Source organism: Oncorhynchus nerka, linkage group LG18 (assembly GCF_034236695.1).
Source record: "Oncorhynchus nerka isolate Pitt River linkage group LG18, Oner_Uvic_2.0, whole genome shotgun sequence".
NCBI classification, from domain to species: domain Eukaryota; kingdom Metazoa; phylum Chordata; class Actinopteri; order Salmoniformes; family Salmonidae; genus Oncorhynchus; species Oncorhynchus nerka.
The window spans coordinates 40,989,345-41,011,857 of NC_088413.1; the positions used below are offsets into that span (position 1 = coordinate 40,989,345).

A 22,513-nucleotide genomic window follows, 5' to 3' on the forward strand; every position below is an offset into this window, starting at 1 on the left:
GATGGAAGGAGGCTTAAAGCTAAGCTACTCTCCTAGAGGCTCAAATGTAAACTCAGGCCATCTCTAGTCCCTCGCTGCCAGTCATTACACTCACTATATTCTTCTCTAGAATGGTTTGATTAAGGGTCGAGGCTTTCCCACCTCCAGCCAACAGGGAAAGACTTCCATCTAGTGGTTGATGATGATGCTGACTCACTCAGGCTTGAGTGAAGCATTGTGGGATTGCAAGGTATAAATATCCTTCCATCCCTTGCCTCAGATTCATAACGAGAACAGTGGAGTGCAACAGGGCGAGTTAATGTCCATGTCTCAAATGCACCCTATTCCCTGTGTAGAGCACTACTTTTTTTACCAAAGCCCTACAGTGCACTATTATAGGGAACAGCATGCCATTTGGGATACAGGCCACAGTACAGCACTGTACCACTGTTGTCGCGGCAACCACTCACAGAACAAGGCCAGATGGATTAATTTGCCTGCCAGTGACTGACTTTGCCTCCATCCCTCCTTCCCCTATTTCTTCTGCACTGAATATTTCTCATCCATTTAGCTGGCTCTGGTTCAGTCCAAAATGGCTCCCTATGTAGTGCAGCACTTTTGACCGTGAGACCTGGTCAAATGTAGTGCAGCACATGGGCAATTGGGTACCATTTGGGATGCGGGTCTATTGCTGCTTGTATTCAGCAGTGGGTGGTGGGATGGGTTGAATTAAAGTGACAGGACGGCAGTACATGACAGTAGCTAAAGAGATCAGAGTAGCACTCCAGAGTCTGAGCTGTGAGAGATATCCAAAAGGGAAGTAACCGTGCAGCAGCCAGCCCCAGAGAAAGGAGGATCGAGCTTTTCACTAAAGCTATATAGCATCCATGTCTCTAATATAGCTTGTGAAGGACCCTCATAGAAACTGGGAGAGAGGAAAACCTTTTATATTCTCACAGATTTTTCTCAGTGTTATTTGGATTATGCATATCTGCATTCCACTTCACTGGACCTGGATGCAGGATCTAGCCAGGCAGAATCCAGCAAGTCAGCTGGTCCTATCAGTTTACCCCAAAGGGGCTTTTTTCCTCCCTTTTTCTCTTCTATTTGTTTGAAATGCCCAGATAAGCAAGCAGCTGAAGCAAGAGGCAGTCGGTCAGCTGCATAGTGAGCACAGGGGACCAGGACGACCGCCGGTACAGTACAGGCATCTTAAAATAGAAATATAAAAGGAGGAGAGGAGGAGGAGAGTGTTGTGTGGCAGAGCTGTGGTATGCCCTGCTCTGTGCCTAGCAGTAGCATGGCCGTGATACAGGAGAAACAGAGGGAGACCCCCAGCAAGAAGCCAGTATCCCAAGAAGACAGAAAGGGGCTTTCTACCAGAGACAATCAAGACAACCAGAAGGACAGCAGATCCGGGAGACAGGGAGGTGAGTACTGTGGCTTTGATATTATATATCTTTTTGACTGTGTTTATAGAAAAGCAGGGATGCAGGGTGGTGGGTAGCTGTTTATTTGATATGGTGAGTACGATAGATTTGCTGTGGAGTGTTCACTCTGTTTATGGAATGACATGGAGGTCGGTATTGTAGCTTTACTGTTCACTGTGTTTGTATACAGGACAGGCTATCCCAGCCAGAATCAACCTCTCCCTTCTAGTTCATCCTCAGTGGGGAGATGATCCATCATCAGTATCTAGGCCAGATAATGAAGTCATTATTTTGAACTTAGATTTATATTGTAGCGTGTACGGCAGGGGAATTTGGAAATGTCCATGGATCAGATGATCTGATATCGCCTCGTACTTCTACATAGACGTTCATCCTATTCTCTACTGCCATTTTGTTTTGTAAACAGTGAGGTAATGATGTAGCTTATTGAATCCACCCTCTATTTCTACTGTGGTAAGCATCAACACTCATCATAGGCCCGATTCAGTAAGATACATTCATGCCCATTGTTATAGTGTCGAGTGTCAAGGAAGATCCTTTTTGCGTGTCCATCTCTTGCAGGACAAAGATCATTTCTGGTGTACGTCTCTTGCACCAAAATTCACATCACTATTTAGCGACCTCCTTTGAAGCATGTCTTTGTTCTTATCCTCTTCTGTCTCTATTTGCTTGTTTGTTTGAGCCATCTCCATGAAGACTTGTGTCAGGTGCTGGCATTTGTTTACCCCTGCAAGGCACAACAGGAACAGGCACATTATAATAGCTTGTTTATTAACAGCTAGCATTCAGCCTAGAGGCTTAGTGCCTGGATTAAGTACGACCAGTCGATTTTCTGACAACTGGAATGATATGACCTACCTGAGAACTTACCTACCTAGTTGAGAACTTGTTCTCAACTAGCCTACCTGGTTAAATAAAGGTGAAATAATTTTTTTTTAAATAACCTACCTCTAGAATTAAGCAATTTATACTAAGATTCTCTTTTTCTGAGGTAGTCATGTCTCATACTTTTCCAACAGGTATAAACCATAATGATGCAGTTATACTTGTCATAAACATGTACTTATCATTTCTTATTCTCATCTCATTAACGATCCTGACTAAATAACAGTCCTTTTGAGTCAGCTGAAAAAGTCAGAGGGACCTGAACAGCATTTTCTCTTTTATTCTTTATTTCGTTTTAGAAAAAGGCAATGACGACATGAAGCCCCGTAATTCAGAGAAGAGGAGAGCAGTCATATGTGTCCCTGCCTCCCTCAAATCAGCTGTGATCAGTAACAACACAAGTAGCCATGGAAACCCAGCAGGTCATACATCAGTTCTCTCTCTCTCTCTCTCTCTCTCGCTCTCTCGCTCTCTCTCTCAGTGCCTGGGGTACTGCTTGTTCTTTGTGGGTCATCCGTCATGAGTGGTCTTCCTCTGACGTGCATCACCGTTATCAAGACATCAATTTCATGCTTTGTCCTTACAAAAGTTTGAGTGTAACCTGACATTGTCCTTTCCCCCCCCCCAATGTCTTAACTTTAAGTCTAAAAAAAAGTCCCCCAACTGTAAACATATTTTCTGACTGAAAGAAATAGTGACAGTTCATTTGAACCAAGCTTCAGCTACAGTAGAACCATCTTGAGCTCCCTGTCATGATAAGTAATGTCAGCAAACTCATACTGTTTAATGTATGTACTTGATGTAGAGTGAATGGGACATATTTTCTAATATTCCAGGCCCACAGGCACTGAAGGTTGATGAGAGACTGAGACTAGCGAAAGAGCGGAGGGAGGAGCATGAGAAACAACTTGGTATGTGTACCCACACATGATGACGGTACAGCTAATACACCTATGAGACCACTCAATTGTTTGTCATTTATTTTTGTAATTTCTTGAAAGTATTTTAGGAACCTGGTCCATGTCTATTTGTGCTGTCTTTTTGCCAGTTCCCATGGAAACTGTCATTCCAAATGAGTTCATTAGAAGTTAGCTATACAGCACAATGATCTGCGACCAGGGTACTGGTCATTTTTGTGGCTAATAAATCCCACAATGTGTTTGCAGTGTCCAGAGAGCTGGGCTGGTTGGCTCGAGAGGAGAGGGCCAGGCGTCTCTATGAACAACAGCTGGAGGAGAGGAAGAGGAGGCTACAGGAGCAGAGAGAGAAGGAGGAGAAGAGGAGGACTGCTCTGGAGCGGAGGGAGGAGCATCAGAAACAGCTTGGTATGTAGCCAACACCCATGATGATGGGGTTCTCAACCTGGTTCTCAATATGAGGTACTAGTTCCACTGGGAGTACCTTGCCTTATACCCAGGGGGTACTTGGGAAGACTCATAAGAACATAGGCCTAATGATCAGTTGTAGGGGAGACCGGGGTTGTTTGTCTCACAGGTTGGTTGTCACAGTGCTAATTAGTCCCAATCTAAATGGCACTGTGTTTTAAGTTAAAATGTGTGAATTCTTTGAAATAACTCATCCACCTGGTCAATTCATGTCAGCATTTCAAAACATTAAAGTGAGGGTAATTTTGTGTTTTTCATAGGTGAGGTTAAATAAATAAATTCTTGGTATTTTCTATTTACAGTGGGGCAAAAAAGTATTTAGTCAGCCACCAATTGTGCACGTTCTCCCACTTAAAAAGATGAGAGAGGCCTGTACTTTTCATCATAGGTACACTTTAACTATGACAGACAAAATTAGAAAAAAAATCCAGAAAATCACATTGTAGGATTTTTAATCAATTTATTTGCAAATTATGGTGGAAAAAAAGTATTTGGTCACCTACAAACAAGCAAGATTTCTGGCTCTCACAGACCTGTAACTTCTTCTTTAAGAGGCTCCTCTGTCCTCCACTCGTTACCTGTATTAATGGCACCTGTTTGAAGACAGTATAAAAGGCACCTGTCCACAACCTCAAACAATCACACTCCAAACTCCACTATGGCCAAGACCAAAGAGCTGTCAAAGGACACCAGAAACAAAATTGTAGACCTGCACCAGGCTGCACCAGCCACTAGACCTGCATTGTCAACATTGTCCCTGCCAGTATACAATAAATCCCAAGCACTTTTGTGCTGTTGCTAGAAAGAGCCCCCTTCGTTGCCTCTCTCTCACACACATATATTTTCTGTCATGCATCAGACACTCACGCACACATGTATGTGCAAACATACAGATACACAAATGTACTCAAAATATCATGTTATTCTCAAGGCATAAAATGCATAATATGAAAAAGAGTCTTGTAAGATATACTGGTGCTGAGAAATAAACACAAGACTAAAAAGTGTGACATCCGACCCCGGTCAACCCTACATGAAGGGGAACTTCGGAGCAGAGCAAAATGTGATTGAGGGCTCCATAACCAAAGGAGGTTGAGAACCACTGAATAAACCAAACGAAACTAAATGTGCTTGTAGTTTCCAGAGAGCTGGGCCGGTTGGCTCGAGAGGAGCGGGCCATGCGTCACTATGAGCAGCAGATGGAGGAGAGGAAGAGAAGGCTTCAGGAGCAGAGAGAGAAGGAGGCGAGGAGGCGCACCGCCGTGGAGGAGAAGAGGAGGCAGAGAATGAAGGAGGAATCAGTGAGTTCTTGTGCCCGGGGGGGTCAAATCAAATTTGATTTGTCACATGCTTCATTAACAACAGGTGTAGAATAACAGTGAACTGCTTACTTATGGGCCCTTCCCAACAATGCAGGGAGAAAGAAAATAGAAAAATAATAGAAAAGTAATAATAAATACAAAATGAGTAATGATAACTTGGCTATATACACGGGGTACCAGTACTGAGTCGAAGTGCAGGGGTACGAGGTAATTGAGGTAGATATGTAGTATACAGTACCAGTCAAAAGGTTGGACACACCTACTCATTACAGGGTTTTTCTTTATTTTTACTATTTTCTAAATTGTAGAATAATAGTGAATACATCAAAACTATGAAATAACACATAGTAGTAACCACAAAAGTGTTAAACATATCAAAATATATTTTATATTTGAGATTCTTCCAAGTAGCCACCCTTTGCCTTGATGACAGCTTTGCACACTCTTGGCATTCTCTCAACCAGCTTCATGAGGTATTCACCTGGAATACATTTCAATTAACAGGTGTGCCTTGTTAAAAGATTATTTGTGGAATTTCTTTCGTTTGTGATAATCATTTGTGTTGTGACAAGGTAGGGGTAGTATACAGAGGATTTGGTAAAAGACCAAGTCCATATTATGGCATGAACAGCTCAAATAAGCAAAGACAAACGACAGTCATTACTTTAAGACATGAAGGTCAGTCAATACGGAACATTTCAAGAATTTTTTAAGTTTCTTGAAGTGCAGTCGCAAAAACCATCAAGCGATGTGATTAAACTGACTCTCCTGAGAACCGCCACAGGAAAGGAAGACCCAGAGTTACCTCTGCTGCAGAGGATAAGTTCATAAATTGCAGCCCAAGATCACAGAAATTGCAGCCCAAATAAATGCTTCACAGATTTCAAGTAACAGACACATCTCAACTTCAACTGTTCAGAGGAGGCTGTGTGAATCAGGCCTTCATGGTCATATTGCTGCAAACAAACCACTAGTAAAGGACACCAATAAGAGGAATAGACTTGCTTGGGCCAACAAACAGGAGCAATGGACATTAGTCAGGTGGAAATTTGTCCTTTGGTCTGATGAGTCCATATTTTTGATTTTAGTTTCCAAAATGCTGTGTCTTTGTGAGACGCAGAGTAGGTGAACGGATGATCTCCTCATGTGTGGTTCCCACCGTGAAGCATGGAGGAAGAGGTGTGATGGTGTGGGGGTGCTTTGCTGGTGACACTGTCAGTGATTTATTTAGAATTCAAGGCACACTTAACCAGCATGGCTACAACAGCATTCTGCAGCGATACGCCATCCCATCTGGTTTGTGCATAGTGGGACTATCATTTGTTTTTCCACAGGACAATGACTCAAAACACACCTCCAGGCTGTGTAAGGGCTATTTGACCAAGAAGGAGAGTGATGGAGTGCAACATCAGATGACCTGGCCTCTGCAATCACCCCGACCTCAACCCAATTAGATGGTTTGGGATGAGTTGGACCGCAGAGTGAAGGAAAAGCAGCCAGCAAGTGCTCAGCATATGTGGGAACTCCTTCAAGACTGTTGGAAAAGCATTCCTCATGAAGCTGCTTGAGAGAATGCCAAGAGTGTGCGAAGCTGTCATCAAGGCAAAGGGTGGCTACTTTGAAGAATCTAAAATATATTTTGATTTGTTTAACACTTTTTTGGTTACTATATAATTCCATATGTGTTATTTCATGTTTTGATGTCTTCACTGTTATTCTAAAACGTAGAAAATAGTAAAAATACAGAAAAACCCTTGAATGAGTAGGTGTGTCCATACTTTTAACAGGTACTGTACATATAACTAGGAATAAAGTGACAGATAGTAAACAGTAGTAGCAGCGTATGTGACGAGTCAAAAAAAGTTAGTGCAAAAAGTGTCCTTGCAGATAGTCCAGGTAGCTATTTGGTTAACTATTCAACTAAATATTTAGCAGATTTATGACTTAGTCTGCTAAATATTTAGTTGAATAGTTAACCAAATAGCTATTTGGACTATCTGCATTGACCCTTTCAGCACTAACTTTTTTTGACTCAACACATACGCTGCTGCTACTGTTTATTATCTGTCACTTTATTCCTAGTTGTTCAGGGTCCTGTTGGTTCCAGGTCGGCATGCTGGGTCAGCATGGATCAACAGTTACTTCGGTTTAGGTGTCTATTGTGGGCATCAGTGTTTCTTTACAGCTTTTTCAAATAAGAACAGTTTTTCCACGGAGAAGAAAATCTACAGATGCTGTGTTCCACATTTTGTGTACATATCTGAAGCTAAACGATTTTAAGGCTCAATCTGATGTTATGGATTTTGGGACCAAGTTACTGTATCACTAGTCAAACTCAGTACCTACAGTGGATGTGGGAAGAGACTACTATATCACTGACACTGAGTTTTGTGTTGTGGTCTGAAGGAGCGCTATGAGTCTGTGGTGAAGAAGACCTTGGAGAAGAGCCAGAGGATTAAGCAGAGACTCGGCCAGGGCTCTCGAGGAAGGAAGACCGACAACAAGAGCGGTAAATTAATAAAGGCTGCATCTCAAATGTCACACTACTCCTATATAGTGCACTACTCCTATATAGTGTACTACTCCTATATAGTGTACTGCTTCTATATAGTGTACTGCTCCCATATAGTGTACTGCTCCTATATAGTGTACTACTCCTATATAGTGTACTGCTTCTATATAGTGTACTACTCTTATATAGTGTACTACTCCTATATAGTGTACTACTCATATATAGTGTACTACTCCTATATAGTGTACTACTCCTATATAGTGTACTACTCCTATATAGTGTACTACTCCTACAGTTGAAGTTGGAAGTTTACATACACCTTAGCCAAATACATTTAAACTCAGTTTTTCACAATTCCTGACATTTAATCCTAGTAAAAATTCCATCTTAGGTCAGTTAGGATCACCACTTTATTTTAAGAATGTGAAATGTCAGAATAATAGTGGAGAGAATGATTTATTTCATCTTTTATTTCTTTCATCATTTTACCAGTGGGTCAGAAGTTTACATACTCTCAATTAGTATTTGGTAGCATTGCCTTTCAATTGTTTAACTTGGGTCAAATGTATTGGGTACCCTTCCACAAGCTTCCCACAATAAGTTGGGTGAATTTTGGCCCATTCCTCCTGACAGAGCTGGTGTAACTGAGTCAGGTTTGTAGGCCTCCTTGCTCGCACACGCTGTTTCAGTTCTGCCCACACATTTTCTATAGGATTGAGGTCAGGACTTTGTGATGGCCACTCCAATACCTTGACTTTGTTGTCCTTAAGCCATTGTGCCACAACTTTGGAAGTATGCTTGGGGTCATTGTCCATTTGGAAGACCCATTTGCGCCCAAGCTTTAAATTCCTGACTGATGTCTTGAGATGGTGCTTCAATATATCCACATAATTTTCCATCCTCGTGATGCCATCTATTTTGTGAAGTGCACCAGTCCCTCCTCCAGCAAAACACCCCCACAACATGATGCTTCCACCCCCTTGCTTCACGGTTGGGATGGTGTTCTTCGGCTTGCAAGCCTCCCCCTTTTTCCTCCAAACATAACAATGGTCATTATGGCCAAACATTTTTTTTTTTTGCATTTTCCAATTAAGAACATTCAAAACAAAAGTGAAAAGATATTAGACAACGATAGGACAAAGTGACAGTATCAGACGAGCGTAACAAAAATAAAAAATAATTATAATTATATAAACAAACATACAATAAGATTTTTTTTTTTAATAACGAACATTGGATCACCTGCCGTAGGCTACATATTATACGTTACGTGTGAAACATTATGTGAGGATTATATATAGATTCAATCAATGAGATGTGGGGGGAGATTCTCCATATAGTCAATAAAAGGTTGCCAAATTCTGTAAAATGTCTTTAACTTATTCCTCAAGCAGTAAGTGATTTTCTCCAAAGGGATACAACTATTAACTTCCGATAGCCACATTACAACTGGCAGGGAGGAATCCAATTTCCATTTCAAGGCAATACATTTCTTGGCAATCGCTAGCAATATTTCTGTTAGCTTTATAGTATGGCTTTGCCTAAGATTGGTGTTAGTAAAGTTACCCAGTAGACAGACCTCCGGGTCTAAAGGGAATGCAACCCTGTGAATTGAGGATATGGTATCGCATACCCCCTGCCAGAAACCGTGTCGTTTTGAACACTGCCAAGTGGAATGGAGGAATGTTCCTTCATCTGAGCCACATCTAAAACATAGGGAGGAGATATCTGGGTTGAACTTGTGCAGTCTAGATGGGGTGATATAGAGCTGATGGAGGAAATTAAACTGGATCAGTCTGTATCTGGAGTTCAATGTGGATGTAACCCCATCCCTGCATAGGTCACTCCATAGATCCTCATCAAGATCAATACCCAGATCTTTCTCCCATCTAAGTCTGGGTTTATCTAGCCCAGGCAGTGTTAGTCCTGACATAAGAGCATTGTAAACACGGGAAATGGTCTTGAACAGTGGTTGGTCTGCATGGCAGAGTTGTTCAATAGGTGACATCTTAGGTAGGTTCCATTGTCACCCTAATAAAGTTTCGTAGTTGTAGGTAGCTAAAGAAGTCCCTGTTAGGCAAGTGGTATTTCTGTTTCAGCTGATCAAAAGACATACGGCTTTTAGCCGTACCCTTATTCTTCTCCTCCTATGTTCCTCTGGCGATGTAGAGGTGAATCCAGGCCCTGCAGTGCCTAGCTCCACTCCTATTCCCCAGGCGCTCTCTTTTGATGACTTCTGTAACCGTAATAGCCTTGGTTTCATGCATGTTAACATTAGAAGCCTCCTCCCTAAGTTTGTTCTTTTCACTGCTTTAGCACACTCTGCCAACCCGGATGTTCTAGCTGTGTCTGAATCCTGGCTTAGGAAGACCACCAAAAATTCAGAAATTTTAATTCCAAACTACAACATTTTCAGACAAGATAGAACTGCTAAAGGGGGCGGTGTTGCAATCTACTGCAAAGATAGCCTGCAGAGTTCTGTCCTACTATCCAGGTCTGTACCCAAACAATTTGAACTTCTACTTTTAAAAATCCACCTCTCTAAAAACAAGTCTCTCACCGTTGCCGCCTGCTATAGACCACCCTCTGCTCCCAGCTGTGCTCTGGACACCATATGTGAACTGATTGCCCCCATCTATCTTCAGAGCTCGTGCTGCTAGACCTAAACTGGAACATGCTTAACACCCCAGCCATCCTACAATCTAAACTTGATGCCCTCAATCTCACACAAATTATCAATGAACCTACCAGGTACCCCCCAAAGCCTTAAACACGGGCACCCTCATAGATATCATCCTAACCAACTTCCCCTCTAAATACACCTCTGCTGTCTTCAACCAAGATCTCAGCGATCACTGCCTCATTGCCTGCATCCGTAATGGGTCAGCGGTCAAACGACCTCCACTCATCACTGTAAAACGCTCCCTGAAACACTTCAGCGAGCAGGCCTTTCTAATCGACCTGGCCGGGTGTCCTGGAAGGATATTGATCTCATCCCGTCAGTAGAGGATGCCTGGATATTTTTTAAAAATGCCTTCCTAACAATGTTAAATAAACATGCCCCATTCAAGAAAATTAGAACCAGGAACAGATATAGCCCTTGGTTCTCCCCAGACCTGACTGCCCTTAACCAACACAAAAACATCCTATGGCGTTCTGCATTAGCATCGAACAGCCCCGTGATATGCAGCTGTTCAGGGAAGCTAGAAACCGTTATACACAGGCAGTTAGAAAAGCCAAGGCTAGCTTTTTCAAGCAGAAATTTGCTTCCTGCAACACTAACTCTAAAAAGTTCTGGGACACTGTAAAGTCCATGGAGAATAAGAACACCTCCTCCCAGCTGCCCACTGCACTGAAGATAGGAAACACTGTCACCACTGATAAATCCACCATAATTGAGAATTTCAATAAGCATTTTTCTACGGCTGGCCATGCTTTCCACCTGGCAACTCCTACCCCGGTCAACAGCACTGCACCCCCAACAGCAACTCGCCCAAGCCTTCCCCATTTCTCCTTCTCCCAAATCCATTCAGCTGAAGTTCTGAAAGAGCTGAAAAATCTGGACCCCTACAAATCAGCCGGGCTAGACAATCTGGACCCTTTCTTTCTAAAATTATCTGCCGAAATTGTTGCCACCCCTATTACTAGCCTGTTCAACCTCTCTTTCGTGTCATCTGAGATTCCCAAAGATTGGAAAGCAGCTGCGGTCATCCCCCTCTTCAAAGGGGGGACACTCTTGACCCAAACTGCTATAGACCTATATCTATCCTACCATGCCTTTCTAAGGTCTTGAAAGCCAAGTCAACAAACAGATTACCGACCATTTCGAATCTCACCATACCTTCTCTGCTATGCAATCTGGTTTCAGAGCTGGTCATGGGTGCACCTCAGCCACGCTCAAGGTCCTAAACGATATCTTAACCGCCATCGATAAGAAACATTACTGTGCAGCCGTATTCATTGATCTGGCCAAGGCTTTCGACTCTGTCAACCACCACATCCTTATCGGCAGACTCGACAGCCTTGGTTTCTCAAATGATTGCCTCGCCTGGTTCACCAACTACTTCTCTGATAGAGTTCAGTGTGTCAAATCGGAGGGTCTGCTGTCCGGACCTCTGGCAGTCTCTATGGGGTGCCACAGGGTTCAATTCTTGGACCGACTCTCTTCTCTGTATACATCAATGAGGTCGCTCTTGCTGCTGGTGAGTCTCTGATCCACCTCTACGCAGACGACACCATTCTGTATACTTCCGGCCCTTCTTTGGACACTGTGTTAACAACCCTCCAGGCAAGCTTCAATGCCATACAACTCTCCTTCCGTGGCCTCCAATTGCTCTTAAATACAAGTAAAACTAAATGCATGCTCTTCAACCGATCGCTACCTGCACCTACCCGCCTGTCCAACATCACTACTCTGGACGGCTCTGACTTAGAATACGTGGACAACTACAAATACTTAGGTGTCTGGTTAGACTGTAAACTCTCCTTCCAGACCCATATCAAACATCTCCAATCCAAAGTTAAATCTAGAATTGGCTTCCTATTTCGCAACAAAGCATCCTTCACTCATGCTGCCAAACATACCCTTGTAAAATTGACCATCCTACCAATCCTCGACTTTGGCGATGTCATTTACAAAATAGCCTCCAATACCCTACTCAACAAATTGGATGCAGTCTATCACAGTGCTATCCGTTTTGTCACCAAAGCCCCATATACTACCCACCATTGCGACCTGTACGCTCTCGAGTCGCCAAACCCACTGGCTCCATGTCATCTACAAGACCCTGCTAGGTAAAGTCCCCCCTTATCTCAGCTCGCTGGTCACCATAGCATCTCCCACCTGTAGCACACGCTCCAGCAGGTATATCTCTCTAGTCACCCCCAAAACCAATTCTTTCTTTGGCCGCCTCTCCTTCCAGTTCTCTGCTGCCAATGACTGGAACGAACTACAAAAATCTCTTAAATTGGAAACACTTATCTCCCTCACTAGCTTTAAGCACCAACTGTCAGAGCATCTTACAGATTACTGCACCTGTACATAGCCCACCTATAATTTAGCCCAAACAACTACCTCTTTCCCAACTGTATTTAATTTATTTATTTATTTTGCTCCTTTGCACCCCATTATTTTTATTTCTACTTTGCACATTCTTCCATTGCAATACTACCATTCCAGTGTTTTACTTGCTATATTGTATTTACTTTGCCACCATGGCCTTTTTTGCCTTTACCTCCCTTCTCACCTAATTTGCTCACATTGTATATAGACTTGTTTTTTTTTTTTTTTTTTTATTTTTTTTTTACTGTATTATTGACTGTATGTTTGTTTTACTCCATGTGTAACTCTGTGTCGTTGTATGTGTCGAACTGCTTTGCTTTATCTTGGCCAGGTCGCAATTGTAAATGAGAACTTGTTCTCAACTTGCTTACCTGGTTAAATAAAGGTGAAATAAAAAATAAATAAAAAATAAGAACTCCCTTCCCGTAACAATGTTCCAGAAGAGTGATCCCCTTATCAGACCATGGTCTAAAGTTACTATTCTGGAAAAACATAGGGATCAATCTATTGTTCCATAAAGGGGTTTTAAGGGAAAGGAATCTCCCTCGTCCGAACAGCTCATGCAGTTTGCACCATGCCAGGACAGAATGTATGATTAAAGGGTTGTCTGTGATGGTTTTTATAGATTTTCTGTCCCAGTAAAACAAATCTGCCCCAGTGTCATCATTTACCTCAAGCTTTTCAATGTTCAACCATGAGGGAGAGGGACCATTGTCAAACCTCTGAGCCAGAAACCTAGACTGTGCAGCCCAGTAGTACTTCTAAAATTGGGGAGGTTTAAGCCCCCTTGACTGTAATCAAGGGTCAGTTTATCCAGGCCAACCCTAGGGATTTTGCCGTGCCAGATAAACCGTCTGGTCAGCTTGTCGAGAGAGGAAAAAAATGCTGCGGGAACAGGGATAGGGAGAGATTGAAACAGATATAGAAATCTGGGCAGGACATTCATTTTAATTACATTGATTCTACCCAGTAGAGTGAGAGGTAAGTCCATCCATTTACAAAGTTCAACCTCCACCTTTTGCAACAAACTGGCCAGATTGAGTTTATAGAGGTTGTTCAGATTACCATCCACCATTATGCCCAAATATGTGAAGCCCATAGGCGACCATCTAAAAGGAAACTTGTCCTTGATGGTATGATGGTCAAAGACAGACAACGGTAAGATTTCGCTTTTATCAAAATTGACCTTATATCCAGAGAAAGAACTATAACACTGTAGTAGGATCTGCAAGTGAGAGAGGGAGTGTTCTGGGTTTGTTAGAAATAAGATAAGGTCGTCCGCAAAGAGTGATAATTTATGGGTATGGGGGCCCACCTCAAAGCCATGTATGTCAGGGCACGTTCTAATAGCCTCAGCCAACGGTTCGATGGCGAGGGCAAAGAGGTTGGGGCTAATTGGGCAACCTTGTCTGTTCCCCCTATAAAGAGGGAAAGAGGAGGAAGTAATCCCATTGGTAGCAATCCTAGCTTTAGGAGATTTGTAGAGTGATTTTATCAAATTTACAAACACGGTACCTAAACCGAACTTTTCCAAGATGCGAAAGAGGTATGGCCATTCAACCCTATCAAAGGCCTTTTCAGCGTCGAGGGAGACTGCGACACTAGGTATTTTGTTTTTGTTAGCAAGGTGAATTATATCAAAGAACCTTCTGAGATTATTGGAGGACAATCTATTAATTATGAAGCCAGTCTGATCTGGGTTGACCAACAGGGGAAGACATGACTCCAGTCTCTTAGATAGCATCTTGGTGACCAGTTTACAATCTGTGTTAAGGAGAGAGATTGGTCTATAGGAGGCGCACTTTAGCGGGTTTTTCCCTTTCTTGTGGATTACAGTAATCACTGCTTGAGAGAAGGACTCTGGAAAGCAGTTGTCTTCTCTGGCTTTTTTAAGTACCTCCATAAGGTAGGGGACCAACAGCTCCCTAAATTCTTTATAGAACTCTGGAGGGAAGCCATCCTCCCCAGGAGATTTATTAGAAGGTAAGGATTTAATGGCCTCCAACAATTCAGGAACTGAGAAGTGTTCACTCAGGCGCTCGCTGTCTTCCCCTGACAAGCATGGGAGGTTGAGAGAGGAGAGAAAGGAGTCGATCTCTGATAGATCATCGCTTGATTGGGAAGTGTAGAGGTCTTCATAGTATTTCTTAAAAGTATTATTAATTTCAGTAGGGTCGAAAGATATCTCATTAGTAAGAGTTTCTATGGCATTAATTGTCCTCTTTACTTTCCTCTGCTTTCAGTTGCCATGCCAATACTTTGTGAGCTTTCTCTCCAAGCTCATAATAACGCTGTTTTGATTTAGTGATGGCCCTCTCAGCTTGATATCTGTTCAGAATATTATATTTAAGTTTTTTATTTACAAAAAGCCTGTATAGATCTTTAGTCGGGCCTCTTTGGTAGGTTTTCTCTAGCTCAGAGATTTCAGATTCAAGGGCACTCAGTTCCGCACCTTGTTTTTTCTTCAGCCCTTTAGTATAGGAAATAATCTGTCCCCTCAGATAGGCCTTCAATGTGTCCCAAAGAATGAAGCTGTCAGGAGCAGAGGGTTTGTTTGTCAAAGTAAAAATATTGATCTGCTCTTTGATGAATGCACACAATTCAGGTTGCTTTAGGAGTGTAGAATTTAGTCTCCATCTATATGCTCCATTTACCTTGGTAGGAATGGAGATTGATAATACCAGAGGAGAATGGTCACTAAGCAATCTGGGGAGATACTCGACATAAACAGTTCTATTTTTGTTTCATCAGACCAGAGGACAATTCTCCAAAAATTACAATCTTCAGACGTTTGGAAATTGCTCCCAGGATGAACCAGACTTATGGAGGTCTATAATTATTTATTTTGATTTTCCCATGATGTCAAGCAAAGAGGCACTGATTTTGAAGGTAGGCCTTGAAATACATCCACAGGTACACCTCCAATTGACTCAAATGATGTCAATTAGCGTATCAGAAGCTTCTAAAGCCATGGCATCATTTTCTGGAATTTTCCAAGTTGTTTAAAGGCACAGTCAACTTAGTGTATGTAAACATCTGACCCACTGGAATTGTGATACAGTGAATTATAAGTGAAATAATCTGTCTGTAAACAATTGTTTGAAAAGTTATTTGTGTCATGCACAATGTAGATGTCCTAACCAACTTGCCAAAACCATAGTTTGTTAACAAGAAATTTGTGGAGTGGTTGAAAAACGAGTTTTAATGACTCCAACCTAAGTGTATGTAAACTTCCAACTTCAACTGTATATAGTGTACTACTCCTATATAGTGTACTACTCCTATTTAGTGTACTACTTTTTAGTGTCTCTTTGACTTTCATCCTCTTAACCCTTATGCTACCAAACTTTTTTTTCACCCTTGTAACATCTTTTAACCCTCATTTCTCTTCACTTTCCTCCTATTTCCTACCCTTTCTTTCTTGTATTTTCTATCTCTGTCCTGTATTTTCTACCATTATCTCTGTCCCTGTGTGTTGGCTTTCCCCCCACTACGCTTGGCTTTGCTGCTGTAGCTCCTCGCCGCTCCCCCCTGACTGCCTGGGAGAGGGCTCTGGTCAGTCGCCTCCTCACCCCGACCTGCTCCTACCTAGCCAGGAGCAGGAGTCATAATTGTCAGTCAAGAGAAGAAGAAGGTACTCTACAGAATGTAGAATAGCAGTTATTCATAGAAAATTATGTAGACCAGATCTCAATCTAAGAAAAAAAGAACATGTGAATAGTGTATTTTTTTGGCTTCTCAAGTAAATCATTTACTAACTCTACTTATTTTTCTTTTTTCAACCATTTTTGGACTCACTTACATTCTTTCACTGTATCACTTGCTAACCCTCACTCCATTGCTCTACAACAATGAAACAAACAAACGCACTGGTTCAGTTGTCCATATTTGTCCCCGTTCAGTTTCATGCCACTCCATACCTGCCACTGCCACCAACTCTCACAAATCACCACGCCGCTCTGGCACAACTGACCACCACCTGGTGCAGGCAGACCTCCGGACAGACTACCGGGCTGACTACCGGTCTATCATCCAGGCAAACTACCAGGTAGCCACCTCCCCCAGTCCCAGCCGTACAAGCCATAGATCCATCAATGCGGCACAGGTAATACCCACTGGAAATGTCATTGTAAACATAGAGATGATTGTAAATGTCTGGGTCGACTGGGTTGGTGGGATGGTGTTGTTGGTTTGTCTCCGTGTAATGTACGAACTTGTGGGAAATAATGTCCTTGGAGGAAGACAATAAACGGACTCTATTCCATTCTATATCTTCTGACTCATTTTACTATCATATTTATGCCATATTGTTGGGTAAATTATATTAATTGTCACACCCTTTATTGGCAATAAGCCTCAATCACTTTCATGTCTTTCTGCAGAAAGATAATCTTGTAACATGCCTGTTGATTTATTACGAAGTTAAAAGCAGCACAACAGGAGGAAAATGAGAGGACGGCCAGGAGGAATACTCAGCAGCCTCACATACCCAATGCTCCCTTGAAAGCATTACCCACAAACCCACTACCCAACACTGGCGTGAAAGTGTTACCCACAAACCCACAGTGCAGCGCAGCAGTGCCCTCCCCAGAACGGTATGACTGTCCGTTCATCTGTTATTGTGTCTGGATGTTGTTTTCACACAAACTACTGTACGGAATCTTTCTTTCATACAATGATATCACTCTGTTGAGTATATTGTGCATATTGTGCAACCAACCCCCACCTTTTGATGTTGTTTACTTATTTATCTAAACAAAAGTCTTCTCCGCTTCTTTTTTCTTCCCAGCAAACCTGTGATCAGACACACAGCTGTGATCAGACAGCCCCTATCACAGCAGTTAGAGCTGGAACTGGACCCTGTACCAGAGGAGGACACTGTTCCAGTCCCCGACCCTACCCTCTCCCCTGGTAACTCACAGGCCAGCCAGACCATCTCTCCTGGGGCTCCAGTCCCCGACCCTAACCTCTCCCCTGGCAACTCACAGGCCAGCCAGACCATCTCTCCTGGGGCTCCAGTCCCCGACTCTAACCTCTCTCCTGGTAACTCACAGGCCAGCCAGACCATCTCTCCTGGGGCTCCAGTCCCCAACCCTACCCTGTCCCCTGGGAACTCACGGCCCATCAGGACCCCAGCTGCAGTGTGGGACCAGGTCCAACCATTCCTACACTCCCCAGAACCTCAGACTCAGAGAGAAACCACACTTAGTACTGAAGGCAGTGCAGAGGAGGGTTTGGATCTGAAAGTGAAAGGTACAGCACCATCAACTACTATGTATTTTCTAGGTACATTTCAGATATTGTATTATTGAGTGTGGGGTTGGGGTCAATTCCAATGAAGAATATCCAGTTCTACTCTTTGAAAAACAATCAGGAAATTTGGATCAGTGTGTTTTGGTTCAGAGTGACTCCTATGACATGTCCACCTCCTCAGCCCTCCCTCCTGGAGCCACTCCCAGCCCAAGGCCCTCTGCTGGCACCATGGACCCAGAGGAGGCCTCGCGTCTCCTGGCCGAGAAGAGGAGAGAGGCCCGCCTGAAGAGAGAGAGAGAGGAGGAGGAAAGCCTGCGCAGGGAGGAGTTTGAGAGGTACGGAGGGAGGGACACCTTACATCTTCCCATCTCTCCTTCGAATGACCCAACATTAATCTTCCCAGTATGAACACAATCTGTTGAGTAATCTTTTCGTGTAAAATACAAGTATGCAGTTGTGTCTTGTGGACCTATTTGTCAGCTTAGGGAGTCCAAGAGGGCATTTAGCATGTGTTCAGAGGTTCAGATTCATTTGTATAGTAATGTGATGTATGGTGTGGTGTTATGCAAATGTTATGTTATGTGGGATCACAGGCGAGGCAGAGAGGAGCTGGAACGCAGGAGGGTAGAGCAGCGAGCACGGCTAGAGGCTGAGGCCAAGTGGCTGGTAGAGGAGAGGAAGAGGAGGGAGGAAGAGGAGCAGAAACATGCAGAGGAGGAGAGAGCCAGTGCAGAAGAAGAGAAAGCCCTCAGAGCCATGCAGGAAGCTGCTCTCCTCCAGAAACAGGTGAGGGATGTGGTCTATGAATACTGTACAGTGCTAGAAAGTGCTTTGGTCAGATTGCCATCAGATATTTATGTACCTTCAAAGGATATAGATGGATATATAACTGAAACACTAAGTAAGACATTGTCCCGTTCTGACCTTTCCGTTCTCTGTGTCCCAGAGAGAGGAGGAGGAGACCCAGGCCAGGGAGAAGGCAGAGCAGCAGAGGCTGGAGAGAGAAAAACACTTCCAGGAGGAGGAGGAACAACGACAGGAGAGAAAAAAGGTGAGAGACAGAGAGAAATGTTCTGATCATCCTGAAATGCTTCTAAGATAATCTGTGGATCCATATTGTGTACAATTGACTACAAGCAGCAACCGTGATCCCTGTACAGTGGAGCTCATGGGGAACTTCAATACATGGGGTGGAGGGAGGTTAGCGGGTGATAGTTTATCATAAAAGCATTCAAGACTTTTAACAGACCTCTTTTTGTTTTCAGCGACTGGAGTTGATCATGAGGAGAACTAGGAAAGAAGTAAGAACATTGCCCTGAAGCACTCGGGTTCTGCCACAGCTACCAATGTTTACCCATCTTTGGCTTAAAATGAAACAAAAAAACACTTGTATTTTCCTGCTACAAGTATCATAGTTGTTAACCATTTAAAAAACAAACCAAACCTGCCCTTGACCACACTGATGTGATTACTTTCATGCAGAACTCCATCCCAAAGGTACAGTGGTTTTAGCAAAACACTGCCTCAAATACCAACGTTATTAACCATACTTTACTTTTAAAAATAAACAGAACTTGCCTTTGCCTTGACCAAATGTACATGATTTTGTTTTCATGCAGAAGCCTATCCTGAATGGGAACTCAAACGGTAACTCCTCCTCTCCAGAGGAAGCCCAACCAAAAGAGAACACTGAACCTGTTAAGAATAGCAAAGGCACTTTAGAAGAGGTCGGGACAGGGACCAAGCCGTCCAAGTTAGGTCTGTGTGACACAGAAGACATGGTTCCTGTTGTGGCCTTCAAAGAACGCAGGTATATCCACAGTATATTTATGTTTGTCTGTCTGATCATGTCTTGTGATGAATTGTCATCAGAAGTGATGTACTGTATTTGTTGACAAGCACGTTTTGGTTCATTCATTCAGGTCCCTGAGAACTCTGACAGGCATGGAGGAGATCCAGTCCCATCAGCGAGCAGGTGAGAGTTCATCACCAGATCCTCCGTCAGCTCATCTATACGCTCTATGCTATGTAGATATTACACTCGAGTCCTGAACGAAAGAGCTTATGGTTCAAATTTCAGGAGTGAAAGGGTGGGCTGGGCAGTGGGCAACCCCATAGCAAATCACCACCCCACACTCCAATAGATGATTGAATCTTGAGAGACTGTGTGTGATTCGACCCATGAAGCTGATTGCATAGGTTAAGGCCTTTCAATAATGTTTGTTGCATGTGCTTCTGAGTCTAAGCTAAGTATGAAGTGAATCAACTGATTTGATCATATTAACCCTTTTCTATTACATACTCCTCAGAAGTTATCTGAGTATCGTACAGATCAAAGAGGGGAGACAACCCATCCAAGAATCTTTCCACAGCTGTGGTGTTTTTTTCCTTTCATCAACAAAGAAAAAAATAACTGCAGTCTTTTTCCTGTCCTGCACTTTGAGAGAGCGCATGTGATGTGAAACCAACGCACACTCCTTTTCCCTGGAGGACTTTCCTATCTTGGAGTCGATCACCACCATTTGGTCACGTTTCTCTTTAATCCAAAGTGGCACGAGCTGCATGTGGTATCACTATCTACATTCTACCACACTTGACATGGGAGCTTGTTTGTTCAGTGTTTCTGCAATGACTGTCTTATCTAGTCTAAATGAGGGCTCAGGCCGCATAGCTGTAGATTTAAACTGTGATTAAAAAATTAATTTGCTTCGGTGGGAGTCAGCAATCGATTGTGAAAAGATGTATTCTCTCTCTGTTTCACAATTCATGACTGATGTTTTTAGTCATGTGCTTTAGCTTATTCCCGAAGCGTTGACTAAAGCACTTTGCCTTGCAGATAGTAGGATAGTTTGTGTGTTGGAACTTGTGTACTAGTCTCAGAATAAAAGCTTTAGTTTTGAGTTCAAATAAAGATCACTTTGTCTGACTTTCCCTATTTTTGTGGAATATATAAATCTGCTATGGAACTTATTTTCAGAATAGTTACAGTACATGTGTGGTTTATAGTACTATACTCACTCGTGGTTGACCACTTGCAAAGTGTTTTGGCAGTCCCCTTCTTGGAAATTGTGCAATCATTTTAGAAAACAAATTATAAAAAGAGTCTGAAGTGTAAAATGTAAGCCTGTTTATTAAAATGTACAAAAGTGTAAAAACAAATAAAGAAATTCGCTGATACAAAGCTTTTAATTCTGTATATTATATATATATAAATATATCCACCAGTGCAATATGGATGTAAACCCATACACACCAGTGTAAACACTCAAAAATAACACACCCCATCATAATCATGACTTGCCGCAGCAATCATTGTCATGTTCAAAGGTAATGGCAAGTCAGGACAAACAGTGATACGCATGTCCCACATCTCAGTCTGTCTCCTGAGGCAGAGAGGGCTCCAGTGGACAGGTCAGGAGGACGGAGGCTTCTGAATGATCTAACTCTTGTCTGTGCATGCACCCTCTTCCGCTGCTTGTCCAGCACACTACCACTCATCACCACGGACACCTCTCAGTCTGAAGAATAACATGACATAACGCACCTTTTGGCTATAACTTCATGTACCTGCCCTTATGTTAATCCAATAGTACTAACTTGCTCAGGAGAAGTTACTAGAATGTAATGTTATTGACTGAGATATTAACTACAGAAATGTGCTATTTTGAGGCATAGACAGCGTGATTGGCAAACTTGTCCCAAAACAACTTTCTTGAGGTTGCATAATGCCCAGCTGCTGGAATCTCACTTCCTGATTCTTAAAAAAAACTGGGCAAGTCAGTTAAGAACAAATTCTTATTTTCAATGACGGCCTAGGAACAGTGGGTTAACTGCCTGTTCAGGGGCAGAACGACAGATTTGTACCTTGTCAGCTCGGGGATTTGAACTTGCAACCTTTCGGTTACTAGTCCCCAGCAGGTACATCTTGAGGTACATAAATATATATTCTGAGATGGCAACGTAGCGTGGTGTCAATAGTTGGATGACATGGCCTGTATGATATACGAGCGACAAGAAAAATACATGGAAGAGCACAAATGGAACAACCTGGCTTACAGACACAGTATAGCATTTGAAAATGTATGTATGTATGTATGTATATATATATATATATATATATATATATATGCTAGAAATACACTTATCAATCATTGTACCAATCACAGATCAAATCAAGGAACTAGAAAACAAACTAGATACATGCATATTACCGTTCATCACTAGTTTACTGATAATGGAAGCAGACTTATAGGACAGTGCTGCATTTTCAAATTTGAAACATCTTCAGGGGTCCTTTTTGTGGCCAAATGTGATCGAAGTGAGTGAAAAGAATTGACAAAAATAGCATTTGGAATTTCTGTTTATTGCAGAATTAACTGGGTTCCCGTGTGGCGCAGTGGTCTAAGGCACTGCATCTCAGTTCCTGAGGCGTCACTACAGACAAACTGGTTTGATTCCAGGCTGTATCACAACCGGCCATGATTGGGACTCCCAGTTGTCCGGGTTGGGCCGGTGTAGGCTGTCATTGTAAATAAGAATTTGTTCTTAACTGACTTGACTAGTTAAATAAAATAAAATGAAATGGAATTGACCCCAATCCTCTCACCCCAGCTGGTCAGATGATACAAACAGGAAGTAAGTCACAGAACAGTGTCACAAGGGTC

The 22,513-nt window shown here is 42.7% G+C and overlaps 1 protein-coding gene across 3 annotated transcripts; it reads left to right on the forward strand.

Annotated features, from left to right (window-relative positions):
- Positions 1-802: 802 nt before the first annotated feature.
- LOC115145931 (ensconsin-like) lies at positions 803-21,018 on the forward strand. Of its 3 annotated transcripts, XM_065004096.1 has the most exons (17): positions 803-1,409; positions 2,615-2,737; positions 3,152-3,226; positions 3,482-3,640; positions 4,838-5,001; positions 7,429-7,531; positions 16,111-16,230; positions 16,499-16,701; positions 17,019-17,191; positions 17,386-17,849; positions 18,031-18,184; positions 18,443-18,635; positions 18,796-18,900; positions 19,115-19,150; positions 19,469-19,659; positions 19,772-19,824; positions 20,159-21,018. In XM_065004096.1, the coding sequence occupies exons 1-17, from the start codon at positions 1,253-1,255 to the stop codon at positions 20,167-20,169; spliced, it is 2,484 nt and encodes an 827-aa protein (XP_064860168.1). In that variant the 5' UTR covers positions 803-1,252; the 3' UTR covers positions 20,170-21,018. The 3 variants fall into 3 exon arrangements, with proteins under 3 accessions (XP_064860168.1, XP_029543462.2, XP_064860169.1); XM_029687602.2 differs by lacking the exon at positions 2,615-2,737; XM_065004097.1 differs by lacking the exon at positions 16,111-16,230 and having other exon boundaries at positions 804-1,409.
- The last annotated feature ends 1,495 nt before the right edge of the window (positions 21,019-22,513 follow it).

Bases quoted from the DNA above. Each gene is read 5' to 3' on its own strand.
- LOC115145931 (XM_065004096.1), top strand. From the start codon at position 1,253: ATGCCCTGCTCTGTGCCTAGCAGTAGCATGGCCGTGATACAGGAGAAA. The intron at 7,532-16,110 runs GTAAATTAATAA...TTGCTGCTGTAG, and splicing joins GAAGACCGACAACAAGAGCG to CTCCTCGCCGCTCCCCCCTG. The intron at 17,192-17,385 runs GTATGACTGTCC...TTTTCTTCCCAG, and splicing joins GCAGTGCCCTCCCCAGAACG to CAAACCTGTGATCAGACACA.